Source organism: Heloderma suspectum, chromosome 1, assembly GCF_057233095.1.
Source record: "Heloderma suspectum isolate Gila_16-S chromosome 1, 16-S_ref, whole genome shotgun sequence".
Classification (NCBI taxonomy): Eukaryota; Metazoa; Chordata; class Lepidosauria; order Squamata; family Helodermatidae; genus Heloderma; species Heloderma suspectum.
In genome coordinates this window covers 440,423,086-440,451,084 of record NC_139458.1, presented here as the reverse complement: position 1 = coordinate 440,451,084, position 27,999 = coordinate 440,423,086, and the positions used below count along the sequence as shown (strand labels likewise).

At 53.1% G+C, this 27,999-nt stretch overlaps 1 protein-coding gene across 6 annotated transcripts in view; it reads right to left on the bottom strand.

Moving 5' to 3' along the window:
* Positions 1 to 27,999, bottom strand: part of DPYSL5 (dihydropyrimidinase like 5) — a 64,159-nt gene that overhangs the window by 4,938 nt on the left and 31,222 nt on the right. For all 6 annotated transcript variants that reach the window (XR_014787261.1, XR_014787255.1, XM_084831070.1 and 3 more), the window contains exons 3-11: positions 11,814 to 11,972; positions 7,492 to 7,671; positions 6,553 to 6,621; positions 5,817 to 5,861; positions 5,411 to 5,486; positions 4,824 to 4,980; positions 4,334 to 4,475; positions 2,932 to 3,074; positions 1,448 to 1,655 (exon numbers count right to left, since the gene is read on the bottom strand). Coding sequence is in view for 4 of the 6 variants with exons in the window: in XM_084831070.1 (XP_084687196.1) it covers positions 1,448 to 1,655; positions 2,932 to 3,074; positions 4,334 to 4,475; positions 4,824 to 4,980; positions 5,411 to 5,486; positions 5,817 to 5,861; positions 6,553 to 6,621; positions 7,492 to 7,671; positions 11,814 to 11,972 (1,179 nt within the window). In the remaining 2 variants the exon portion in view is untranslated. The remainder of the gene's footprint in view (positions 1 to 1,447; positions 1,656 to 2,931; positions 3,075 to 4,333; positions 4,476 to 4,823; positions 4,981 to 5,410; positions 5,487 to 5,816; positions 5,862 to 6,552; positions 6,622 to 7,491; positions 7,672 to 11,813; positions 11,973 to 27,999) is intronic.

Here is a 27,999-nt window from a genome sequence, read left to right as displayed (position 1 = left end):
AAGAAGCTGTGGCGGGCGCCCTGGACAAGCCCCGCCAGGCCTGCAGCCTCTGCGCTGGATCGTGCTGGGCATGCGGTCCCGACTTCACCCTGGCCTTGGGCCCGCCTGCCCTCGCTGCCCGGCAGCCGTCTCGAGGCCCACTGCCTCCCTCAGCCAGCCTGCCCCAGCCATGCCACCTGGCCAACGGCCTGTGGCACATCATGTCAGGGGAAGGCTGGGCTGCAGGGGCCCCGGCCCCTTGCCGTCCTACCCCACCCTTTCATCCCCCGCAAGAAGTCCTCCCCTGGCTCCCCCTTCTTCTCCCTGCCCCCTCCCAGCATTCCATGCCTGTGGTGCCTGCCCTACCCACACCGCCCCCCCCGGTGGGCCTTGTCCGCTCGCAAGCGCTGGGAGGGGCTTTCAGGTGAGGGTACGGATACATGCTTGAAGGAGCAGGATCACGTAGCACCGAAGACCAGGCCCAACAGCCCCCCTGGCAACCCTGCCCAGCCACCCCGCAGCCCGACGGAAGAGACGTCATCTGCTGTAGGAGCTTTTCCATGAAAATGGGCCTGCCTTCTCTGGAGGCTGCCACTCAGGCCACTGTTGCGGAGCGCCAGCGCCTGACCGCTGCTCCCGGCTGGCCCCCGCGGACTGCCCCCCTCCCCCGCCCAGCCAAACCTCCCTGTTCTTGGGGCTGTCTATCAAGCAGCAGCCGCCAGGGGGAGGCAAAGGCAGCCCCCACCCCGCTCCCCTGCTCCCCGCAAGCCTCGCTAACCATGCTGCGTCTGGACTTGGCTCAGTACCCCTCCTTGCAGGAAAAGGCTATAAATGCGCCTCTGGAAGAACCAGCCAGAAACGCCCAATGCCGATTTCTGCACTGGAGCATCACAGTCACCAGCACAAGCGGGACGCGCACCGCCCAGCAATGCCCTCCCTGCCCCCCCAGTTCTGCTCCCCTTCTGACAGCTACGCTCCTAGCCCACAGGGACCCTCCCCTCACTGAGGAACTGGATGCGCACTGCTGGGCAGACAAGCCCCGCGCCCCCCGCCCCAAGCTCTCCGCTTCCACCCACTTTGGCAGCAGGAGCAGCATGTGAGGCCAGAGAGCCGTTGGCCTCTCAGCAGCATCAGCTGTCCAAAGCACTTCGATTCTCCCATCAGGGTGTCCAAGGCGCTTCCCGCGTGCGGCCTTGTGTCATTATCCTCGCAGCGGCCCTCGAAGGGGGGCCAGCCATAGGAGCGCCCAGGCTGCCGCCATGGCACTGAGTGCTCCAGGACAGTTCCTTTCCGAGGCGACGCCTGTGCTCGCCTAGGCACGGGTGCCCCAGCCCTCCCCACCTCCCTGCTGTGGCTGGCGCTGCTGCCATGCAAGAGGGGCTGCTGGGGATGCTGCCTGCAGCACACGGCTCCCTCCTGGCCCCGTCACACACACAGCTTGCCAGCCAGCAGCTGCCTGCCGTGGTACCTTTTCCCGTTGCACCAGCTTCTTGTACACGGAGTCGGGGAAGGAGCGGAGAGGGCAGAACTTGCCAGTGCCCTCGGCACACATGAAGACGCCGTTCTCGTAGACCACACGCCCGTGGCTGATGGTGACCAGTGGCACCCCGTGGCAGCGCATGTTCTCATACAGGTTCACATCGCCCCCCTGGACCTGGGTGCTGGAGGAGATGGTCCTAGGGAAGAGCAGGGAGCACTCAGCACCTGCAGGGAGATGGCGCTCCGGCCCCCCGGGGCTCCTTCCAGGGAGGGGATGGCCCCTCCGCTCTCGGGGGCTCAGCAATCGCCAACGGATGCGCAGAGGCCAAGGGAGGCCTAATTTATTCATTTCTATACCGCCCAATAGCTGAAGCTCCCAAGTGAAAGGCCATCTCCTCTCCCTCTGCTTTCAGCCCCCTTTACTCTGCATTTCTCTTTCCACGTAGCCCCCTAGCCTGCCATTTTAAGATCCCACAGAGCCGAGGCGTGCCGAAGCTGCTGAAAAGAGAAGCGACTGGCTCCACAGTCCAGGGTAACAGAGCGTCATCAGCTTTTAGCATACCAGGAACAGGCCACCTTTCTTCTGCTGAGAGTCGCCCTCCCTCAGAGTACCAGAGGAGCCCACCCTGGCCAGGGGCAGGGCCACCCTCCCCACGGACTGCAGAGCAGAAGAATGTGGGGCGGGAGGGTCCTGAGCCGAGGTCATGGCCGCTCCCTGCCCCGCCCCACCAGCTCTGCCATGCCCGCACACCCTGTCCCCTCCCTCCCACTCCTGCCTCTCTCCCGCTCTCCACCACCCCACGTTTGCCTCTCCCACACGAAGGACGTGCCGCCTCTCTGGCTGCCTCCAGCCTGCAGCAATCCAGGTGCTGCCATGAGAAGGAGGCGCAGGGATTTGCAGATGACAACAAATTGGGCGGGATAGCTAATACTTTGGAAGACAGAAACAAAATTCAAAGTGCAAATATCTCTGTTGCTGTGCATTTTGATTCGTTCCTGAACTAGGATCAGGGAAGCAACTGGCCTCCCATCTTTGTGCTTGCATCGCAGCAGTGCACCACTGGGCTCGACGATCTTGAGTGCGGGAACAGTTTTTGTGCGCCTGGGGCAGCCCCCCGGCCTGCTGCCCAGTCAGCCACAGTTCGGCTTCAAGATCAGGCTGGCCGCCCAGCCTCGCTCGTCAAGACCTCGCCCTGCTCCCGCCCCCAGCGTCAACCCGGGCAGTCTGTGCCGAGTGATCCGACAGAACAGGCTGCTCCTGACTCCGGCCACCGGCGCGCAGGTGAGAAGCAGGCACCAGGGTTGCGCAAGACAGCAGAAGTGTTTGGTGCAAGCCCCGCCCGGCTCCTCCCGCCTGTGGCAGGCAGGGCGTGGGCCTGCACGTCCATCACAACCCCCTCCCTTCACAGCGGCTCCCCACGGCCCGCCCCATGCTAAGCTTGGCCCCCGGGCCCCTCCTCCCCCGGCACCTACTTCGTGGCCTCAGGGTCCCACACAACCACATCTGCGTCGGCCCCAGGGATGATGCGGCCCTTGCGAGGGTAGAGGTTGTGGATCTTGGCGGCGTTGGAGCTGGTGATGGCAACAAAGCGGTTCTCGTCCATCTTGCCCCCGACCTGCAACGGGCACAAGCGAGAAGCCCGAGTCTGCCCCTGGCACTTCCAGCTCAGGCCAGCCGAGTCACCGGGAGTGGGGAAGGCGGAGCTGCACCAAGACACGCCAGCCCCGGGGCAGGCAGCAGCGGCGTGTCGGGCACATGGCCCTGCCTTCCCAGCCCGCCCCCCCAGAGGACTGCCTTGCCCTTCCCTGCTCGGCCTCCTGCTCTCGGGATGGAGGTGCCAACCCCACTCCCCCAGCCCCCGGGTGCCTGCTTGCCGTGGGTTTCTCCCTGCTGCAGCCTTTGGGATGTGACATCCCTCCCTCCTGCCCTGCCCTGCCCTATCCTACAGACTTGCTCCCAGACTGTGCAGGGAGGGAGCCTCAGCAGAAGGGGGCTACTCTGGCACGCAAGTGGAGACCTGCGGCCAGATCCGTGAGCAGCAGCCGCACGGCTTTTGTTTTTATGCTTACTGGGGACAAGTGGCTGTTGAAGAACGTGGCAATGCCAGTGGCGGGGTGGGGGCAGCGCTGGGGAGGAATGGCACAGCAGCACCAGGCTTGACTCCTTGGTAAGGCAAATGCTGGCAGCGTACAGATTTATTGCGTCTGGATGCCCCCAACAACAAAGGAGGCTTCCAGTATAAGAAAAACAATCAGATACAACCCGCCCCCTGCCACAATAAAAATCTAATCTTTGGCTTAGTAGCCCAAAATTATTTCTACTAGCCAGCAAGAATATAGCAAAAGTGCCTCTGAATGCAAGCAGAGTGCTTTTCCCATTCTGCCCTATAAGTGGCAGCCTGCCCCTCCCACAGAATTAGGAAGAAGGGCTAATAGTCCAGATGTCATTGTTCCCCCTAAGCCTGGGTGCCCTGCAGGTCTCTTTCATCAAAATGTTGCCCCACTTCCCTGGCAAGTCCCAGCACAGCACGGCACGGCCAGCACAGCATGTGTCTTCAAAACCAAGGTTAAAAACACTGTGATACACAGTCTTTCCCTCTCTCCCAAAAGAATCCTCTCCAGATTTTTCTTCCTTCCTGGCAGCAGCTCCCCTTCCCAACCCAGTCTGTTTCTTTCTTAATCAGCTTCCGGAGGGCAAAACATGGAAAGTCAAAGCTAGCTTTGAAATTGCCCACATAGTTAATTTACAAAATGAACTTGTTGCCCTCCTCTCTCCATCACAGAATGGGGCAATGCTGCTTTCAGATCAACAGGGGGGTCCCCATTTTTCATCTTTCCTCCCTCTGTCACTGCCTTGCTGCACACTGTCACATACCACTCCACGTTCCCAGATGACGGCCATGCGGTCCTGCACTCCGCTGACTCCATGGGGGATCTTGGTGAAGTCCTCCTTGCCCATGGCCTTCTGCTTGGTGGTGAATGGTCGGTGATCGGAGGCTATGATGTTCACAGTGTCACTTACAGGAGGAGAGAGGCAAACAGGTGGATGATATAGGGGGAAGGAAGGCTGGAACTAACTCCCCCTTGTGATGCCATCACAGAGATGACGCTCCTCCGCTCTCCCTTAAAAGACACCTGCTCTCAGACCCCTCTGCTCCCTCCCTGCACGTCCATCTCTGTGCCTCCTGCCTGGGGCCCCCTTCCCATGAGCTGAGGGGGTTCTGGGGCCAGACTCCCCCCTCCCCCAGCCCAGGGTTCACCCAACCTTCCCTCCCAGCAACACCCGTTTCTCTCCCTTCCAGGCTTGAGGGGTGTATCAGTGCCTAGGACCTTGTCTGCAGTTCAGCACCCCAAGGCCCCCGTACTTGGCAAGCAAGCTCATGAGGTAGGTGGAAGTGTTGGTGTCCAGCCGCAAGGGCGGCACCGTTACGTAGGCCGCTGCATGGGACCAGTCCTGGTGATAATAATGCAAGCCGGTCAGTGTGGCGTGTGCTGTGGTGGTCTCTGCATACACAACCTTCCCTGTACGGAAGCAAGCAGAGGAGTCTCAGGTCTGGGGAGGGGGTTCCTGGGGGCTAAACCCAAACTGGGAGAGCCTCTCAGGTGGATGGGAATCATGGCAGAGTGAAGAGGCAGAGAGTCCTCAGCAGAGACGGGGCGCGGGCGAGGTTTTGAACCTGCCCTTACCCCTGGATCATATGGGCATGTGCTCAGGTGGGACGTGGGAGGAACCAGGGTGGAGACTCTCCTAGAATAGACACCCCAGCAAATGCGTTGGGGGGGACACTCCTTGCAATGGCCCATCTAAAGGAGCTGGACTGGGATGTGGGAGGGCTGGATTCCGATCCCTCCTTCCAGCTGCTGCAAGGAGACAAGTCATCCCTTTTGCACAGGGGGGTGCTCCAGAAAAGCTCCTGCAGCCCCAGAGCCAGGGAGCTGCTGCTGCTCTCACCTTGCATCTTGGCTGTGGCGATGACATCCCCGGCTGACATGCTGGAAACGTTGACCAGGTAGATGGGGCAGTGAGTCTGCCAAGAGAGGAAAAGGGGAAAGGCATCCAGCTGAGCTGTGGGACAGGAGATCCCCCAGGTGTGCACAGAAGGAGCGTCCCCCTACCCTCTCGTAGGGGGGCTGGGGATCAAAGCAGCCTGAGGGGAGTCGGGGACTGAGGCAGCCTGGAGTCAGCTGAGACCAAGGCATCCAACAAGACACTAAGGGGACCCCCACCCGTAAGAAGAGCCAGTCTCAGCCCCTGCAAAGAGAAGGGCGCTGGGTGGGCACGGGGGCAGAGCTGCTGGGGCTGAGGCTGGCATGACGCTCGGCCTGCCAAGGCAGGGGGCAGAGAGCTGGCCGCTCACCCGGTTAGCGATGGTGATGACGCGATGTGTCGCTTCGGCCTCCAGCTGCAGTGCAGGAAGAGGGAGAGATGAAGCATGGGACTGGCTCTGTTGGCAGAACCCGGGTGTCCGGCCACGAGGAGGGGCCCATGCACGCCAACACATCTCTGGCGACTCCCCGCCCATCGTCCCAGCAGGGCCCACCTGGGCCAGGCTCGGCTTGGGGGAGCCAGGAGCTCAGTCTGGCCACGCCCAGGGAGCTGCAGGCAGGGCATCGACCTTCCCCAGTTCAGCCGGCAGGCAGGGACGGCCTGAGCCAGCACAGGCCGCTCCGCCTCTCCAGGCTCCAGAAGCTGAGCGGGGCGGCCCCCACCCGCGGCCACTGCCCGTCCGCCTCAGCCCTGAAACGGTATCCGCCAAGCACTGCCCCAAGCCCTCTGGGCTGAGGACGTGGTGCCCAACCCACCTGCGTCACGCGGGGCCCGCCACAACGCTCCCAGCGGCCCACAGCTCTTCCGTCGCTGCTCCCCTGTCCCGCAGCCACTCTGCCATATGCACCCGAGGGATGCCGCCGCCGCCTCCCCCCACCCCCTGCACCCCCCACCCCCACCCGGCGACACAGCAGCCTCTTCCAGAAGGGGGCAGCGTCCCCCAAGACCTTGCAGAACTCAGGGTGCAGAAGGCCACTCCGGTCAGGCCCGGGGCTGCTGCTGGCCAGAGCCTGTGCGCACTCTCCTTCTGGCACACGTGGCCTCACCTCCTCTGGCCGGCTGATCTCGATCCCCTCTGGACCGGTGATCCCAAGGTCCAGGGCCTCCCTGGCCCCCTGCAGGGAGGAGTAGAGCGGGGGCTCAGTCTGGCCTGGACAAGGTAGGCTCCCTCCCTCCATCTGGCCCCCGGCGCTTTGCCTGCAGCCTAAAGCTCAGCAGACGGGTAAATCCATAGCCCTTTTTACACCAATCTCACAACCTGGCAGATGGAAGACACAATGCGCCTGCCCCCCGTCCCCCGCAGCACACACCCTCCCCTGCAACATGGGCTCATGGGAAAGGTGGTGGTTCCAATCCACTGCCCTCGCTGGAAGGGTGGACTAAGGGTGGACTAAGGGTGGCCGTCAATCCGGACTAATGGCATGGCATGGATGGTGCTAGTTGCCACAGAGCTGTTTCGGAGCGACTTCTGCCACGAAACCGCTGCAAGTGTCCTGCTGCTGCCATGGTGAGAGGCGGCGCACCCGGCTGGGGCAGGTGGGAAGCCCCTTGGGCAGCACAGGCAGGGTGGGGTTGCGGAGGCTGTGCCTGGCACCAGCCCCCCAGAGCTAGGCAAGGCTCAGAGCGCTCTAAACGCTTTCCCACAGACACAAGAAGGGCCTCCTGAGCCAGTGGGCCCACTGCCCTCCTGACCACGGGGCACTGCCGTAGTCCCCTCCAACACTGGCAGAGAGGACCATGGCGGTCTCCGCCGCCCTCTGTGGAAGGGGAAGCAGCTTAGTGAACTGAAGAGTCTGCATGGATCAGGCGGGCACCCATGTGAGGTGTAGGCCTGACACCGTCCAGGTGTGTGCGTGGGGGGCAGCACCGTCCCCCCGGCCATCTGGCGCTCTGGGACACTCGCTCCACCTCTCCCCAGTGGCATGGCTGGGCCCTGGGGACCACAGCGCCACCCCTGCCCTCTTCCTCCCCCCAGAGCAGCTCACCTCAGCCACCAGCTCGCCGTTCTCAGCGTGGACCCGGGCAATGGCTCCAATGTCCTTGCAAGCACGGAAGACCTGGTACAGCTCGCTGTCCCGCAGCATGTACACGTCCTTGTAGGTCATGAACATCTGGAAGGAGTTGACCCCCTTCTCCCGCACCAAAGTCTCCATCTCTGACTTCACCTGAGGCACAGGGATGGGGGGGCACTGCACTATTCATCATGCCTGCCTTTAAAGGGGTCCTCCAGGCCACGAGCCAGGGCCACAGGCCCACGAGCCAGGGCCACGGACAGGAGCGCAAGAACCCCATGGCATCCAGGGCACCCAGTTCTCTAAAGCCGAGCCTCCCACTGAAGACTGGGCAGGAGGTCCGTTCTCGCAGGAGGCAAGCTTGGTAACGGCTGCAAAATCCAGACAATGTGGACCTCTGCTTGAAGCTGTCAGGCCTCACAGCCACAGTGGTGTGTTTGCTAGCAGACCACACCACTGACCAGAGGTGCTGACATGCTCCCTCCTATCTGGTGTCCCCCCCCCCCAGGCTCCGGTCATTCTTCTCTGACTGAGCACTCCTCGTGTCACAATGGCTGCAAGCCCTGTCCGCCTTTGGCCTTGCCCTGCGGGCTGGCTCACTCGCTCGAGCCATCGGACGCCGCTGAAGAAGCGCCACCTCCCTGCTTGTGGCGTCCTGCCAGCTGGATCTGCAAGGAGCCGGTCCTGCTGCTGGGCAGCAGCTCTTGGACCAGCCCTGCGGCAAGGGGCAGGCCACAGCAGCTCTTGCTTTGGGACTGACCCAGCCTGCCGCCAGCGGCTGGAGCAGTGCTTCCCACAAGAACACACGCCTGTGGCAGGAAGGCCACTTGCCCCCAGCTCAGTGGCCCACCCTTCTCCACCCAGCCAGGGCAGGTCACGATTCCTCCCGCAGCAGCAGCTGCAGAAGTGCAGAGACTCCTTCCTTCCGGGGCCACACCAGGAACAGAGCGAGCAGAGGCACTGGCAGCCATCCTGTTGCTGCCCACGATGGGGCTGGGCACGATGGGGCTGAGCAGCAGACCCTCACCAGAGACACGCAAGGGCTTCCTCTGACCTGCCCACAAAGCCGTGGGGGCAGGGGTGCTGATGCGGACTGACACCATGCGGGTAACATGACCTGAGCAGCCAAGTGCCACCCGAGCGACAACCACGAGGAGCAGCCTCCTGCCTGCCTGCCTGCCTGCTCGATTGAGGGCTCCCTGAAATCCTCTTTGGGAGAAGGGAGTTTGGGGCTGAGGAGCAGATGGGATGCTTAACCCTCTCCCTACCCATCACTTCTCGGCTCCGAACTGGACCATCCTGCACGGCTTGTGGAACTCTGCATGGAGGGAAAGGCCACTGGAAAGGAAAATCTGGAGAAGTGGCAGGCAGGAGAAGGGTTAAGCTCTCCAACGCACGAACACAAGAGCGCCTCTCAGTCCTACGTTCACCTTGCCTGACGCTGGTTTCCCTGTCTTGTGTGTGATGCATAGCTAGCCCCATACAGGCCAGTAGAACAGAAGTGTGTGTGTGTGTGTGTGTGTGTGTGTGTGGGAGATGAGGAGTAGAGGGGGAGAGACCACAAGGCAAACAAGTGGATAAATAGCTGGGGCTTCTGAGGCTGCTTAAGCGAAGGTAGGACAGCAGGAGCTCCTCGGTCCAGATGCTGGAACCGCAAATGGAGAAGGGCGGAACTGGGAGCCAGAAGAGGTGGCCTCGGCTTCAAAAAGGTAGTTCTGGAAGAGCAGGGACTGAGAGGGGATGCTGCACGGGATGAGGCTCAATACAGCAGCGCAACGGAGCGAAAGGCAAGGAGAGGAAATTAACGTGACCGGGGCGGGGGTGACAGGAGGAACCAGCGGAGGGGACAGGGAAGTGGGCTGATAGAAGCAGGAAGCAGACGGAAAGAGGCCAGTGCAAGAGTATTTGATGGAGGGAAGAGAAGCAGGAAGACCAGATGCTGAGAAAGAATACAAGAATCAATCCCAGCTTTAGCCAGAAGAGATGCTTATGAAATTCCTTGGTATTTTTCATGTTTGTTTTTCTGTATTTCTGCATTTCTGGGAGGGTATGCTGATTTGGAGGGCCAATGAGTGGCAGGAAAGCTGCATACAAACACTGCAGCTGTCATCATCATCATCAGTGGAAGAGGCTTTCGGGACTCCGAAGAGATGCAGAGCAGGGCAGCATCCGCCTCTCTGACTGGCGTGGCTCTAAGGGAGCAGCTGGCGGAACTTTGGCACACAAAGGGATCTACTAGGGGCCCAACTCTCAGGGGCGCAGGCCTCGACAGAAGCCATGGCCACGACCTCGAACGGGGTGCCGCCTGCCCTTCTGGACCCTGTGGGTGCGGAGGGAGCCACCGAAGACACGAGGAGCCACCGACTGAAGGTGTCAGCTCCAGCTCCCTATCTGGGACCTCCTCCTAGAGCCACTCCAGTCCCAAGACTCTCCAGCACTGCCTGCAGCTCTGGAAGGGTGGCCGGGCAAAGGGACAGACCAAGCGCTCTGGGGTGGTCCAGCTGGTCCAGCAGCAGCAGCTGTGTTCAGGTCAAGGGATGCTCCAAGGTGGCCCGTTCCACTCAGCCAAGAGCCCATTGGGCCAGCCAAGCTGGCATGAGCCAGGCTCTCGGCTGCCGCCTGCTGCGTCCCGGGGTGCTGCGGACCAGGGCCACGCGTGGTGCTTGTCCAAGAGGGATCTTCAACAGGTCAGCTGGCCCTGAGGGCCACATCAGGCCCAGTGACAAGGAGTCCAAGCACGGATGGCGGCCTTGAAAAGAGGGACTGGTATGCCTGGTCCTCCAAAGACCTTTACACAAACATGTTCCCTAGCAAGAACATCTTCAGGTGCTGCCCGAGTTGCATGATTCCACTTCTGTCAAAGTAACCTTGCGAAGTGCAGCCCTGAGGTCCCTCTGCTAATGCCAGGCAGGGCGGGTTTTTTGCTCTAGATCTAGTTGTATTCATGTAGTTCACAGGTTTGGGATTTGGGCCCACCCTTGGGTCCAGACCTCTTACTAGTTACCCAGTTGCTCTGCTGGTAAAGCGGGAAGGTTTGCGTGTGTATTTACAAGAGGAGGAGGAGGAGGAGGAAAGAGACTGTGCGGAAATGAGGGGAGGAAGAAGGGACGGGTTGAAGGAATAGGGTATGAATGTTCTTTGGAATCAATACCAAGGTTCTCAGTATATATTTGATACACTTTAATAGCATATGAATACCAGAAGGAAAAAGAAAGGAGAGGCGTTTTGGTGTGTGCAGAGTGGTGAAGGGAAGGAGGGGCGGGGCCCTCCGTGGGATTAGCCTTTTGCTCTCTGATCCATGCACAAACAGGCAAGACGGGGGGGGGGGAGATCTTCTCCCACCAGAGGGTGGGAAGGCAGCCAGGGCAGCGCCAGGGGGTGTCAGTGAGCAGGAGGGAAGGTGGATGGCAGGTGGGTGGCAAGTGATGCATTGCCAAGGGAAAGGCAGCTCGAGCAGAGGAGTTGTCAGGGGCTGCGGGGGGGACCACAAAAGCCCAAACAGGAGGCCCATGAGAGCACGTCACACTGCCTGGGCCAGCAGCTGGGGGACAAGATGGCTGTGGGGAGAGAGGGCTCATATCCCACCAGAACAACCCACCTGCTGCTGCTCTGCAGCTCCTACCCAAGCCTCAGGGCTCTTGCGCCCAAGAGGCAGCGCCATCCCAGACATGCTTAACAGGCAGGGCCCTGTCCCCGACGGGAGGCTGGGAGCGAGCCACCCCCAGGCCTGCCCCAGCAGGCTGCGGCGCATGCAGAGAACCAAGGAGAGGGAGCCGAGAGAGACCCTGGAAGGAGGCAGGGCTGCAGAGACACAGAGACTGTCGCCTGGCCCCACACAGCACAGCTGCTGCTCCGCAGCCAGGCACTGTCTTTGTCCCCAGAAGATCGGCTCGCCAGGCCCTGGCATCTCCAGGGAAGGCGGGGACGGACCCCTGCCTGCTGCTGGTTGGAGCGGACCAGTGGTCCCGTCCCCGATGCTGTCGTGTGACACCATCTATCAGCCCCCTAGCCAGGTGGCCAGCAGCAGCAACTGCAGACCCCAGGCTGGGAACCACTGGCCTTCCACGGGGGTCACCCCTCTACTGGGCTGCAGCCTGGCCTCAGGTGGGTGGCAACAGCAGCAGCGCCCCCGTGCAAGCGCATGGTGGACATGTGAGGCTGCCCAGTGCACCCTTGGGCCACAGGCTGAGTGCCCCGGAGCGGCTGACCTGAGCAGGGTGGCCCAGGGCTCTCCTTGGCCCACAGCGACACCCACGGTCCCTCCTGCTCCCGCCACAGCCTTCCCCCCCTCTTACCTTCGGTGCCCACCAGGTGACGCCCATGTGCAGGGCATAGTCGCAGCACACCTTTGGGTCAGCCAGGCTGCGGCACTTCTCATAAGCATCCAGCAGGGAAAAGTCCTTGTCCGGAAGCACGTGCCCAATCACCATGGTGGTTCCCCCAACCAGGGCAGCCTGTGTGTGGAGAGAGAGCAGCGCCCAGGGAGATTTATCTTTACAGATCAACAAATAGTTCTACTCCACCCCTACAACTTTTCCAAGAGCTTCCAGAACAACTAAAATCAACCATTCTAAAGCACCGTGCACCTCATTTAAACAATAAAACAGAACACTAGAAAGTATTCACAACAGCAGTGATGTTAAAAGCACTTAAAACCCATACTGTAAGAGAAAACAGTATCAGATCATCCAAAACGTCTTTTGGCAAATAAAAAGGGTCTTCACCTAGCACTGAAAAGGTAACAGTCAGTTTGGGGGAGCGGCATTTTGGGGGAAAAGGAGATGCAGGAGGGGAGAATTAAGGACTTGGCCACTGGATCACCATTCGCACTGCATGAGCTTGGGAGGGTTTTAAAAAAGGGAAAGGGCAAAATGTTGGGCCCCAACCACAGAAAGGGCCCTTGCCCCGGTAGCTGCCCACCTACGTGCTGCGGGTGACGGCACCAATGAAGGGTATCCAAGGATGATCTCAGCTGCTGAGCAGGTTTGTCTGGGAGCAAGTCAACTAAAGCAGAAAGAACCAACGAAGGTTTCTTTAATCAGTTGACTGCACTAGCTGAGCAGTGCCACATGATTTAGGAGGGTCTGCTCCCCGCCCAAGCCCCCAGTGTCCTGGAGTGCCCCCCAAGGGCTGCTGGGGGGGCTATGAGCCCCTCACGGTGTGTGGCTCCTGCAGCCTCTCAGGAGTGGAGGCCCTGGAACAGGGACCACTAGCAAGCTGTCTTTGCTGCTGGTGCACAGGGACAGTGGTGTCCTCAGCTGACCCGGAGAAGCCACCAGCTCATCTCCACAGCTGCTTTGTGGGCTGCGTATTCTTTGATTTGGGGGGTGGGCAGGAGGGCCCAGAAAGAAGCCAACTGTCCTGCTTTCATTTTCACGAGGGGCTGGAGGGACAGTGAAGGGCTCATGCTTGAAAAGCTATCTATGTTTCGGGGAGGGGGGGAAGGTCCATGTGGAGTGGAACAAAAGCATAGTGTCATCCCATGAAGGGCCATCCTGGGATCCAGAAACCCCCTTCAGGTCTCCAGGCATGTCAGGAGACTATAGAGGTGGAAGGCAGTGAACAGTCTGCATGTGGCCAAAGGAAGCAGGAGATATTTGCCCACAGGTCAATTTGGTTTCTTTTTATCTTTTTGAGCTTTTTAAATATACACGTATAGATTTGCTGGGCTGGGAAGAATGTGTTTGGCCACAGCATGAAGAACTTCATCAGGAGGGCTTAAAACTGAATCCTACGGGGGAGGGAGATGTAAAGTCAGGGGTAACAATGGATGAAGGCTCATGCACCGCAATGGAGAGAACAGCTCTAATAGCACCCAATAATAGGCTTCAGACACATGTGGGAAGAAAGCCAGACTATGAAGCACATGGTCTTCGATGTCTATATACTAATGCCCAGAGTATGGGAAACAAACAGAACAAACTTGAACTCTTAATATAGTGTAGCAGCCATATCGGGGGTCAGACTAAGTAGCCTCATGCAGTCTCATGCTTCATGTTCTTGCTGAGCTCTTTCTCCCTTGAATATATTGTTGTAAGCTGACGAGACACAGGAATTCCTTATCTTGTCAAAGGTCATACAATTGTATATCTTGTTCTCTGCTGTTCTCTTCTGTTCTCTCCTTATCATGGCTACCCTATAACCCAGTTCTTGTATTATAAACAATGGTGCTAGGAGAAGAAATGTTGAGGACTGCAACCCCACATGGGAGAGGGAGGAGGAGCCGTTTCATATGTGTCACAATGTCTATAAAAACAATGTGCTGATGTATTTCGGGGCTTCTGGCTCTTTGGAAATGATTCCAGCCTTAAGCCCACGCGTTAAATAAAGAATCTCTTTTTCCTTCACTCCGTGGTCTCTCTGACTCTGGGTTCTGCAACAATAGGAGGGAAATTATGACCTGATAGGTATAACTGAGACTTGGTGGGATGACTCTCATGACTGGAATACAGGACAGAAAAGAACAGGAGGAACAGAAAGGGGGGTGGGGTTGCACTGTATGTGAAAAATACATATATCTGCACAGAAATACAGGAGGATGAGCTTGGTAGCCCCATCGAGAGCATCTGGGTTAAAATAAATGGAGCACAGAATAAAAGGAGCATGCTGGTCGGAGTGTAGTACCAGCCACCCAATCAGGGAGAAGACGAGGATGAAACTTTTGAAAAGCAAATAGCCAGTGTTTCAAGGAAGCATGATGTAGTAGTAATGGGGGACTTCAATTTCCCCGATATTTGTTGGGAGACAAATTCTGCAAAACATGGCCCCTCCAGGAAATTCCTGACTCCAGGAAATTCCAGAACTCTGGGGGAAAGCAACCATGTTATACTTGAGTTCTTGGTTCTAAGGGAAGCAAAAGCCAAGTGTAGTCAAACGCATACCCTGGATTTTAGGAAAGCTGATTTTAATAAACTCAGAACAATGATCAGTAAGGTCCCATGGCAAGCGACTCTAACGGGAAAAGGAGTCCAAGATGGGTGGGAGTTTTTAAAGAAGGAAATTCTCAAGGCACAGTTACAAACAATTCCAACAAGAAAAAAGGGTGGAAGACAACAGAAGAAGCCAATGTGGCTTTACAAAAAGCTTAGAGATGACCTGGAAACAAAAAAGGACACATATAGGAAGTGTCAGGAAGGACAAGCAACAAAGGAAGAGTACAGGCAGGTAGCACAGAATTGTAGGGATGGCATCAGGAAGGCTAAAGCTGAGAACAAGCTGAGGTTAGTGAGGGAGCAACAAAAAGGCTTTCTTCAGAGACATGCAGAGTAAAAGGCAGAAGAATGAAAACATGGTTCAGCTATTAAATGAGGAGGCAAACTGATAACAGATGACAAAAGCAGAAGTGCTCAATTCCTACTTTGGCTCAGTCTTCTCCCAAAAGAGTCTATGGCCCCACTGGCAAAGGCGATGTACAGGCTGAAGGGGCATGATTGTAGCTTGAGATCGGGTCAAGGAACACCTAATTACTTTGAATGAGTTCAAATCTCCAGGGCCAGATGAACTGCACCCTAGAGTAATAAAGGAACTGGCAGAAGAACTCTCAGAACAGCTGTCTATTCTCTTTGAGAAATCATGGAGGACAGGGGAAGTGCCAGATGACTGGAGGAGGGCTAATGTTGTCCCTATCTTCAAAAAGGGCAAAAAGGAGGAACCTGGGGACTACAGACCAGTCATTCTGACATCAATCCCTGGGAAAATTCTGGAGCAGATGATAAAGCAATCCATCTGTAAGCACCTTGAAAACAATGAAATGATTACTCGAAGTCAACGTGGATTTGTCAAGAACAAATCCTGCCAGACTAAATCTAATCTCAGTTTTTGATCAGGTAACCTCCCTTGTGGACCGTGGGAATGCTGTAGTCATAATATACTTCGATGTCAGCAAAGCTTTCGACAAAGTGCCCCAGGATATCCTGATGAGCAAACTAGCTCAAAGTGGGCTAGATGAAACAACGATCCGGTGGATCCACAGTTGGCTACTGAATCGGACTCAAAGAGTGCTTATCAATGGGATCTTCTCAAGCTGGGGAGAGGTAATGAACCGCAGGGTTCAGTCCTGGGCCCAGTGCTCTTCCACATTTTTATTAATGGCTTGGAGGAGGAGGTGCAGGGAATGCTGATCAAATTTGCACATGACACAGAATTGGGCAAGATAGCTAATACTTTGGAAGACAGAAACAAAATTCAAAGTGATCTTGGTGCGCTGGGCAGAAAACAACAGAATGAAATTTAATAGGGATAAATGCCAAGTTCTGCACCTAGGAAAAAGAAACCAAATGCCCAGTTACAAGATGGGAGATACTTGGCTCAACAACACTACAAGCGAGAAGGTCTTAGAAACATAGAACAGTAGGGTTGGAAGGGGCCTACAAGGCCATCGAGTCCAACCCCCTGCTCAATGCAAGAATCCAAGTCAGAGCATCCCTGACAGATGGCTGTCCGGCCTCGTCTTGAATGCCTCGAGTGTGGGAGAGCCCACCGCCTCCCTGGGTCATGGGTTCCATTGTTCTACTGAAGTTTTTCCTGATGTTCAGCCAGAATCTGGCTTCCTGTCACTTGAGCCCATTATTCCATGTCCTGCACTCTGGGATGACTGAGAAGAGATCCTGGCCTTCCTCTCTGGGACAACCTTTCAAGGACTTGAAGAGCGCTATCCTATCTCCCCTCAGTCTTCTCTTCTCCAGGCTAAACATGCCCAGTTCTTTCAGTCTCTCTTCATAGGGCTTTGTTTCCAGTCCCCTGATAACCTTTGTTGCCCTTCTCTGAACCCTCTCCAGCTTGTCTGCATCCTTCTTAAAGTGTGGTTCCCAGAACTGGACACAGGACTCCAGATGAGGCCTAACCAGTGCTGAGTAGAGGGGAACTAGTACTTCCCGGGATTTGGAAGCTATGCTTCTATTAATGCCGCCCAAAATAGCATTGGCCTTTTTTGCAGCCACATCACATTGTTGGCTCATATTCAGCTTGTGATCGACAACAATTCCAAGATCCTTCTCGCTTGTAGTGTTGTTGAGCCACGTATCTCCCATCTTGTAACTGTGCATTTGGTTTCTTTTTCCTAGGTGCAGAACTTGGCATTTATCCCTATTCAATGTCATTCTGTTGTTTTCTGACCAGCGCTCCGGTCTATCCAGATCACTTTGAATTTTGTTTCTGTCTGCCAAAGTATTAGCTAGACTGCCCAATTTCATGTCGTAAGTATGGAATACTTAAGTTATTTTATAAAAAATACTTATGTTATGTTACAAAGATGTTATTACTTACCTTGGAATAAGTATTCCAAGGTAAGTAATAACATCTGGGCACCATCAAAATTGTCAATCTGCTAATACAGTACAAGTTATAGAATCTCCAATCAGCATCAGTTTGGATTTTGACCAGTTAATTGAATAACCAAATTACCAAATGAATTAATCAGATGCATCAAAGCCGGCACAGACAACTGGAGTTCAGAAATAAACAATAAAAGATCATCAGCATAAAGAATAATTTTACATTCTAAACCATCATGCACAAATCCATAAATACAACTATTCTGTCTAATAACACAAGCCAGAGGTTCCAAATATCAAATATCAAAGGAGAAAATGAACATCCCTGCTGGTTCCTCTCTCAAGTGAAAAAAAAAAGCTGGGAAAAAACCCTTAGTCATAACTCCAGCAAGAGATCAAATCGCCAACATTCGCTGCATCATGGAGAAAGCAAGAGAATTCCAGAAAAATGTCTATTTCTGCTTCATTGACTACGCTAAAGCCTTTGATTGTGTGGATCACAACAAACTGTGGCAAATTCTTAAAGTGATGGGAGTACCAGACCACCTTACCTGTCTCCTGAGAAACCTGTACGAGGGTCAAGAAGCAACAGTAAGAACCAGACATGGAACAACCGATTGGTTCAAAATTGGGAAAGGAGTACGACAAGGCTGCATATTGTCACCCTGCTTATTTAACTTATATGCAGAGTACATCATGAGAAACGCCGGGTTGGATGAATCACAGGTCGGAATTAAGATTGCTGGGAGAATTATCAACAACCTCCGATATGCAGACGATACCACCCTCATGGCAGAAAGCGAAGAGGATCTCAAGAGCCTCTTGTTGAGGGTGAAAGAGGAGAGTGCAAAAGCTGGTTTGAAACTCAACATTAAAAAAACGAAGATCATGGCATCTGGCCCCATCACTTCCTGGCATATAGAAGGGGAAGAAATGGAAGCAGTGACAGATTTTACTTTCTTGGGCTCCAAGATCACCGCAGACGGTGACTGTAGCCATGAAATTAAAAGACGCTTGCTCCTTGGGAGGAAAGCTATGGCAAACCTAGACAGCATAGTAAGAAGCAGAGACATCACCTTGCCGACAAAGGTCCATCTAATCAAAGCTATGGTTTTCCCAGTAGTAATGTATGGCTGTGAGAGCTGGACTATAAGGAAGGCTGAGCGCCGAAGAATTGATGCTTTCGAACTGTGGTGCTGGAGAAGACTCTTACGAGTCCCCTGGACTGCAAGGAGGTCAAATCAGTCCATCCTAAAGGAATCAACCCTGAGTGCTCATTGGAAGGACAGATACTGAAGCTGAAGCTCAAATATTTTGGCCACCTAATGCGAAGAGAAAACTCTCTGGAAAAGACCCTGATGCTGGGAAAGACTGAAGGCAAAAGGAGAAGGGGACGGCAGAGGATGAGATGGCTAGATAGCATCACGGATGCAATGAATATGAACTTGAGCACGCTCCGGGAGAGAGCGCAGGACAGGAAGGCCTGGCGTGCTATGGTCCATGGGGTCACGAAGAGTCGGACACGACTGAACGACTGAACAACAACAACAACATAACTCCAGCTATTGGAAATGAATATAACATTCTAACCCACTTCAAAAATGCTAAAGGAAAGCAAAATTTAGTCAATGTAGCGAAAATAAATTGCCAATAAATTTTATGAAAGGCTTTTTCAGCATCCAGAGACAATGGTGGTCTTGTATGTTCTATCACTATTTAAAACTATCAGATCTATGACTAATCTAAGATTGTCAGTCTCCTGTCTATGTTTGGTAAATCCCACCTGATCTGTTCAAACCAGTATTGTAACAACTTTTTGAAGTCTATCAACTAAAACTGCAGTCAATATAGTAATATCTAAATTAACAAGATCGGCCAAAATTTAGCACAATGAGTATGATCGTTGCCAGGCTAGGAATCACAATGATAAAAGCATCATTTAACAAAGAAGGGAGAAAGCCAGATTAAAAAATAGGGTTATAGAGATGATGTCTTTTTGGAACTAACAGGTTGGAAAAAGTTTTATACCATTCAACTGGAAACCCATCCAGCTTAATTTTAGGTGGTGCTCAGACCTGGAACCTGTTTTGAATGCCAGGGCTTGTCATGTGCCACATAGATTGCATTTACTGTGGCTGACAATCACGCTCATACACAAAGAAGTTGCTTTATGTGGAAGGGGAAATGATGCCACAATGAACCAAGAATTGTGTCAGCCCATTTGCCCACTTCTCCTCCTTTCCCCCCAAAACAGGCTTGCAAAGCTGGAGATGGCCAGAAGATGTTAACTGGTGCCTGAAGAGACAACACAAATCCACACGTGCAAATGAAATCAGGCTGGATGGTGTAACTTTTGAGAAGGAAGAATGAAAATCCGAGAGGAGGAGAGGAAACAGCGGTTTGGACCTTTGAAGTTTGGCCGCCTGCGTGCCTGGGAGAAACAGTTTGTCCCTAAGTTTTGAGCCAGTGGGACTTACACAAATACAATGTGAGCATGCGCAGAGTGCATCCCCTCTGTCAGCCAAATCCTGTATGTGCAAGCATCCCAGGCTGAGGTTTGGCAGTGGAGTTCTCAGAGGGAGTGGACTGAGGCACATCATCTCTCTCTACGAAGGAACTGCTGCCCTTGCCTGAGACCCTCTGCTCTTAGGAAAGCAGGGGCATGAGGGCTGGAGATGGCAGTCATAACTCCAGAAATCCTCACTGGAAGGAAGAAGGAGCAGTTGCCTCAGAGCAGCCCAAAAGCTAGTTGGTGGGGGGAGGGGCATTTCAGCAGCTGTCTGGAAGGGAGGAAGTGGGGAGAGACGGGCCGGACGGCTCTTGCCCGAGTGAAGATTATGGGATACAGCTCCTAAACTTTGGAATTGTAGCCACTCTCCCCAATATTACCCCAGTCTCTGTGAAAATCTCTATTACTCTCACTTTGCCAATGGGAAAATGAAGCCAACAGAGTGGGGCGTTTATTCAGTGCTGTTGTTTCAGCCCTTCTTTCAAAAGCTTGGAACGTTGTTCTCAGCAGAGGGGAAAGGGTCCAACAACTGGCACAAGGACCTGAAAATCAGCACGCTGCGGAGCTGGCTGGGAAAAAAGATGGCTTCGTAATTGTAAGTAACAGCCAACCAGCATGGTGTCTGCTGGAAAAAGAAAGGGCCTATTGCTCCTGAGCTTGATTCTGCTAGGAAGGTTGGCCAAAAAGGGGCAAGTGCAGACCCACTGCAGGCTTGCCACTCAGGAAACAGCCATCTGTATGCGGCCAGAGACCAACCTACAAATGAAGATCAGCACAGGAGGTGTCACAACAAGGCCAGAACACTTTTGGGGAGCGACTCAAAATCCCAGAGCAGTGAGCAAACTTTGGTGCAGGGCCAGAGAGAAGCCTCTCCTCTATCACATTAGCCTGAAGATGGCAACTCAGGCAGTTCATGATGGGCACTGTGCCCAAAGCAGAAGATCTCAGGCTGTCCCAAAGCCTCCTGAGACACAGAAGCATGACGCTCTCGCTCTTTGGAAATATAAGAGCCAGCCGTGACTGGAATCTCGCCCTCGTGCTCAGCAGAGCTCAAGGTCCCCGGCATGGCAACAGCAAGGCAGCACGTTGAGCGTGACGCCCCATCTTGATTCGGCGACGGCACGCAACAGCTGCACCATCCACCTGCTCTTGCGCTGCGCCGGCTGCTTTCGCCTGGTGAGTGCAGGGCGCGTGATCTCCTTCAGCACCAGCAGCCCGGACAGCTCCCAGCTGCCGCAAGGCAGCCCAGGCAGGCGGCTTGCAGGAAGAGGAGAGCTGGCAGCTGGGCGGATCAGGGCTAGTGGGGGGGAGCAGGGCCCCCCCCCCCGCACTCATGGGCCCCCAGCCACACCTGGGCTTTGGAGGAGCTCGTGCAAGACGATGCTCTGCTCCCTCTCTCTAAAGGAAACCAGCTCTCCCCCAAACGACCTGCCCCACAAGCGACACAGACAGCTGCCACCTGCTCGTCCAAGCCAGCCCACAGCTGCCAGGAAGGGTCGTTCCACACTGCATGCTCCGCCTCAGCCCCCTCCACACCTCCTTTTCCGGCTTTCGGTGCATACTCAAGGGAGGGGCAAGATGCCCAACCCACATTCAGAACTAGGGCCTGCCCTGGAGCCATTTGCCCAGAGCAAGAGGGCCTGTGCACTGCTGGCATCCCAGGCGGAGAGTGCACAAGTGATGGGCGGGCTCGGCCAGTGCAGAAGACAAGGAGCAGGGGGCTGCTGACTGCTGGAAGGGGCGCTGGCGGGGTAACGGGCTCATGCAAGCAGAGTGCTCACAGCGCCCGCCCACCAGACAGACTGCTCTCCTTTCAGTGGTGGAGAGGTTGGCCCTGGTGCAAGGGGAGGGCCTAGGCACGCTCCCCAGAAGATCTACACAGAGGTGCGTGGTCAGTCTTGCTGAGCCCGCAGAAGCCTTCCCAGCAAAGGCACCTTCCCTGAGGAGCAGGGGATGAAGAGTTGTTTGATCTACTTATGACAAGGAGTCTTCAGGCCCCTTGAAGACAAACCAATCTATTCTGGCAGGCACTTGCATGGGCACTGTCCACTTCATCACATGTATGAAGTGGGCTATAGTCTCTGCATGCTTATGTCAGAATACATTTATAATAATAATAAGGCTGAGCACCGAAGAATTGATGCTTTCGAACTGTGGTGCTGGAGAAGACTCTTACGAGTCCCCTGGACTGCAAGGAGGTCAAATCAGTCCATCCTAAAGGAAATCAACCCTGAGTGCTCATTGGAAGGACAGATAGTGAAGCTGAAGCGCAAATATTTGGCCACCTAATGCGAAGAGAAAACGCCCTGGAAAAGACCCTGATGCTGGGAAAGACTGAAGGCAAAAGGAGAAGGGGACGACGGAGGATGAGATGGCTAGACAGCATCACCGATGCAATGAACATGAACTTGAGCACACTCCGGGAGAGAGCAGAGAACAGGAAGGCCTGGCGTGCTGTGGTCCATGGGGTTACGAAGAGTCGGACACGACTTAACGACTGAACAACAAGGGGCCACAAGACTCTGTTGTTTTTTCTGCAACAGATGAACCCCACTGGCATTTATTATATACAGTCGTGTGAAAAAGAAAGCACACCCTCTTTGAGTTTTATTTTTTTATTTCATTTCTATACCGCCCAATAGCCAAAGCTCTCTGGGCAGTTCAGAAAAATTAAAACCAAACGGCACACAATAAAAGTAGTTCTATGGTTTTACGTATCAGGACATAATAAAAATCATCTGGTCCTTAGCGGGTCTTAAAATTAGGTAAATACAACCTCAGATGAACAACAACACATGACATATTACACCGTGTCATTATTTTACAGAAATAAAGCCAAATTGGAGAAGCCATGTGTGAAAAACTAAGTACACCCTTACTGCTTCCATAGGTATGAAGAGGCCAAGTAGCAGCCAGGTGCTGCTAATCAAATGCCCTTGATTAATTGATCATCAGCAAGTGTGGCCACCTCTATAAAAGCCCAAGTCTCAGGAGTTTGCTGGTCTCCAGCATTCAGGTGTGTGTTAACACAATGCCAAAGAGTAACGACATCAGCAATGATCTCAGAGAAGCAATTGTTGCTGCCCATCAGTCTGGGAAGGGTTATAAGGCCATTTCCAAACAATTTAAAGTCCATCATTCTACAGTGAGGAAGATTATTCACAAGTGGAAAACATTCAAGACTGTTGCAATGGCCCAGTCAAAGTCCAGACCTCAACCCAATTGAAATGCTGAGTGGGACCTCAAGAGAGCTGTGCATAAACAGATGCCTGCAAACCTCAATGACCTGAAGCAATGTTGTAAGGAAGACTGGGCCAAAATTCCTCCACAACGATGTGAGAGACTGATAAAAGTCATACAGAAAACCATTACTTCAAGTTATTGCTGCTAAAGGTATTTCTACAAGCTATTGAATCATAAGGTGTACTTAGTTTTTCACACATGGCTTCTCCATTTTGGCTTTATTTCTGTAAAATAAATAATGACACTGTGTAATATGTCACGTGTTGTTGTTCATCTGAGGTTGTAGTTACCTAATTTTAAGGCCTGCTAAGGACTAGATGATTTTTATTATGCCCTGATTTACTTTCTTGGGCCCCAAGATCACTGCAGACGGTGACTGTAGCCATGAAATTAAAAGACGCTTGCTCCTTGGGAGGAAAGCTATGGCAAACCTAGACAGCGTAGTAAGAAGCAGAGACATCACCTTGCCGACAAAGGTCCGTCTAATCAAAGCTGTGGTTTTCCCAGTAGTAATGTATGGCTGTGAGAGCTGGACTATAAGGAAGGCTGAGCGCCGAAGAATCGATGCCTTCGAACTGTGGTGCTGGAGAAGACTCTTACGAGTCCCCTGGACTGCAAGGAGGTCAAATCAGTCCATTCTAAAGGAAATCAACCCTGAGTGCTCATTGGAAGGACAGATACTGAAGCTGAAGCTCAAATATTTTGGCCACCTAATGCGAAGAGAAAACTCTCTGGAAAAGACCCTGATGCTGGGAAAGACTGAAGGCAAAAGGAGAAGGGGACGGCAGAGGATGAGATGGCTAGATAGCATCACGGATGCAATGAATATGAACTTGAGCACGCTCCGGGAGAGAGCGCAGGACAGGAAGGCCCGGCGTGCTATGGTCCATGGGGTCACGAAGAGTCGGACACGACTGAACAACAACAACAACATGTAAAACCATAGAACTCAAAGAGGGTGTACTTTCTTTTTCACATGACTGTAAGCTTTTCTTGTATTTTTAAAATGCCCAGAAACAAGGGTTCTCTCTCACAGCCTCTTCCCCCTCCTAGGATGTTTAAAGTCAGGTTATGTCCAATGCAAGAATAGATGCTGCTCTTGCACACACAACATGGGAACTGCGGCCAGCGGCATCACACCCGCAGAGAACACGCTCTTTCAGGACAAGCAGCCAGTCACGGGCGAGATGCAGGGGGCACATTTCTAACTGGGCACCAGAGGCACAACCGGGTTTGCATGCAGAGTGCCCAGTAGAAGACACCCACCAGAGGTGGCCCCAAAGAGAAATCCAACCTTACCGGAGCAGACTCCAGCGTGGGTCCTATGGAAGTGGCGCCACTCCCTGCCTGCTGAGACCCCCACGCCACTGCTCCTCCCCAAGGCCACCAGCCCCTGTCCACTGACTGCCACTGTGCACTGCACAAAGCAGCCGTGGAAGTGAAGTGAACAAGACTCAAGCTGGAGGGGTCAACAGCCCACAATGGAGGCCATTGTGCTTGCGAGTGTCTCTGCACCACAGGGCCACAGCCCCTAAGCAACCTGGGAGCAGATACTTGGCAGGCCGCCTCTGCCGCTACCCATCCGCCGAGGTCAGCAGGAGAGGCCCTTTGGCATCTTCCGCCTCCCCTTGAGGCGAGGCTGGTGGAGCACGGCAAGGAGCCCAGTCCATTGCAGGACCTGGGGTCCAGAACACCATGCCCTGGAAGACCAGCTCAGCGCCCCTGCCCCATCAGAGGCCAAAGGCCTTGTGGCTCCTCGCCAGACTTTAGGGCTCCCTCCAGAGGATGGTTTCATTCTTGTATTCTTTTTTTTTAATCCTATAATACATAAACTGGTATTTTTTTTAAAAAAAGTTTATTTAACAGTCATGCTTGCATCCTCACAAACCCTGAGAAGTGTAGATTGGAGAAGGGGCTGAGCATTCTCCATTACTGCTTCCTGAGCCCCCTCCCCACGCACAGGACTAGAGTTGGTCAGGTCACCAGGGGAGGGGGAAGGGCGGCTAAGCCCACTGGAAGCTACCGCAGAGAAGCCCCTGCTAACACAGCCGCAGCATTACAGAGATGCGGCGTTGCGGCTGCTGATGCGCTCCAGCCACAAAGCAAAAGATGTCCAGGGGCAGAGGGTCACACCTGCTCACGCCTGCAGCTGAGCCAGATCAGTCTGGCCTCGGCAAGCTGGAGAAGAGTGCTGCTGGACGCCAGCCACACCTAGGATACTGCGGGGGAAGGAGCCCTCGAGAGCACACTGGCGTTCTTTGGACCGTGGTGTTGGTGCTGCCTGCTGTAAATGCAGGGACTAACGCAGGGCTCCGTTTCCAAGCCAGGGTGTCAGTTCCACAGCCCAACATTCCTGGGGGAGAAGCCATTTCACTCAAGAGGGGCATTCCCTGAGACCTGCACAAGCCGAGGCCTTCCCACAGGAAGCTGGTCAGCCACTGTGGGAACAGGATGCTGGATAAGTTGGCCCTGGCCTGATCCAGCATCACAGCCCTTCTTGGGTTATGTTCTGAGGAAGCGCCAGGTCCCAGCGCCAGCTGCGGACCCTTGAGAGCTGCTGGGGAGGCTTCTACATGGAGCCAAGGGAGCAAGAAGGGCCGCTTGCTCTCCCACACTGGCCCCGGTGCGGCTCACGGTTAGCCACCGCTTGACCTTGCCTGTTTGTTTCTGTGCATGCCGGGCTGGGTCCTGGAGGCTCAAGAACAGCGGCCAATGATGGAGCAAGGCAGGAGCCGTCCCAGAACGGCTGCCTTCTACGTAGCCATAGCATTAGGTTCTTGGCAGCACAATCTTAGCTCTTGTTCACAACAGAAGGGAAGGGAAGGCTAGGCTGAGCATCCTTGCTGAAGTTTAGATTGTAAGCTCATTACGGCAAGGAATCACCCACTGTTTATTCAGCTCCAAAGAACACTCTGGAAAGGGATGGTGCTACAGAATGCAGAAGTGCACCAAGTTTCAGCCAAATGGCTCCCAGGGATGTCTACATCAAAGTAAGATATAAAAGTTTATTTAGGTTGAGGAACACTTAACACTTTCCTTCGCCTTGGTTTATCCCACCTGTTTCATAACCTTCCCATAGCTCCCCATTCCACTCCCTTGTCAGCCTGAACATCAACTATGGCATAAATTGGAAAGGGCGTCATGACAAAACTTAGAAGGGAATTAGAAAGGGAATTACAGATCCAGAGATTTCCCACCAAGAAGGCAAAATGTTTGTGCAGTTCTTCCATGGCTAATGCTCACAACAGCATGCCTCCCACACAGTGAAAGACGCATAACCAGACACTGCAACAGGGGAAACCCACTGTTATACCTATGTCGTGATTATACCTATGCCATGGGGGCGTGCCAGTGCATTCACACCAGCACTAACCAAAGAATTATGGATATTCCAGCCCTAGTGTTTATAACAATCTAAAGAAACAGCATGTGTGTACAGTTGAGAGGAACAGCCACATCCAACTGCCATGAGCTGTTCAGCAACAATTTCCTTTCTTTTTTTCCCTAATACTTTTTATTCTACTTTTACCTTTATAAATGAACCAAAGAACACCAACAACATAATCGTCTTCTACAGATTCCAACATTACAGTATTCATAAGAGGACCTCTCAATAATGAAATAAGGCGGGGGGGGGAGAGGAAGAAAGGAGATAATAGAAAATAGACTAGACTAGACTAGACTAGAACAGAAGTAGGGCTGGAAGGGGCCTACAAGGCCATCGAGTCCAACCCCCTGCTCAGTGCAGGAATCCAAGTCAGAGCATCCCCAACAGGTGGCTGTCCGGCCTCGTCTTCAATGCCTCCAGTGTGGGAGAGCCCACCACCTCCCTAGGTAAAGCCCACTACCTCCCTAGGTAGTGGGCTTTAGGTAATATAAAAAGTAATATAAAACTAGGTCATATAAAAAGGAGAAGAGCAAAGGGGAAGGAAACAAAAAAAGAAAAAATGCAAAAAGAGAGGAAAACAAAGCAAAATATAAACAGAAGTTTACATAACAAACTTAAATTTAAACTACATTACACATAAATTTCAAATATCACTCTACTTAAAGATTATACCAATCTTACAGGTCAATACAGCATAAATAATGAATTTCAATATTGTGTCTTCAGGCTTATAACAACGAAGCAAGCTTAGAATTCATTTCCATTGGCCATATCATGCCTTTTAGCTACTATATAATGATAAAGCTTAAGAACAACCAGCAAAAAATATTTACTAATCCTAGTATCATAATATTGCTAATTAAAAAGAAAAGAGATTATAAAGAATTTAAAAAATCAAAAAAATAAAACAATCACTAACATATTTTGTACTATCTATATTTTAGACTGTATCATTTCTAAATATATAAATGAGTGTGCACATTTCTGTACACCCTCACATGGAAGATTTAAATACAGTCTATCATATCCATTTTAAGAGAAGAAGAAAAAAAAGAGAAAAGGATGAAAGAAAAACAGTGGATATACATAATCACCTATCTCTGGCCTCACAGACTAAACATAGCCAGTTGACAAAATATGTTTGTAAATTCCAGTTCATGGAGCTGGAGCAGAAGTCTCGTGTGTTTTTCAGATTAGCCATGCCTCTGTCATTTCATGATTTAGAAACTTCTTCATCTGACCTTCAGAGAAAATGCAAAGCGTAGCAGGATATTTTAAATGATATTGTAGATTCATTTGTTTTGCCAGATTTCTCGCCTTGGTAAATAGCCTTCTTTTATCAACAACTTCTTTGGTGTAATCCAGAAATACCATAACTCTATCTTGTTTTGATCCCCAAAAAAGAATTCCCCCCTTTTTTGCCAAATGCAGGATATGATTTTTTGGGGAGACTCTTGCAAATTGAACTATAATCGTATAGTCAGTCCCTTTAGCACTTGGCACACAGAATGTATGCTCAATGTCAAGTACATAATCAGATGACAAAGGAAGTATCTCATGCAGGAGCTTATCTACAAAACTAACCAAATTTACATCAGTAGATAGATCTTTGATACCAATAATACACACATTTGCTCTGCATGTGAAAGCCTCCAATTAGGAGATTCTTGCAGAAAAATCATTGTGAAAAGCTTGTGAGACGGTCTCCCGCGCTGCCAGTTGATCTTGCAGCTCGTTAACCTTCACCTCCATTTTTTGCCAAGAGTTGTCAATTAAATCCACAGCCCCTTGCAGGGTGGTGATGGAATTTTGGATTGAATCCAGTCTTTTACCCTGTTCAGCAGATTGCAAAGACAAAGCTTTTATCAGAGCAAGTAACTCCTCTATATATTCATCGCTTCTCAAGGCCTTTGCCAAGGGAGGTGTGGGAGGGATCAATGGCACGTTTCTCCTTCTTGGTGTTGCCATCCGTCTTTTTAAACAAATCTTGTAGGTCCTCGAATATTGCTGGTATTCCTTAGTCCATAAACACTAAAAACTACATTGGGGCATGTCAGCCCTGGTTCCTC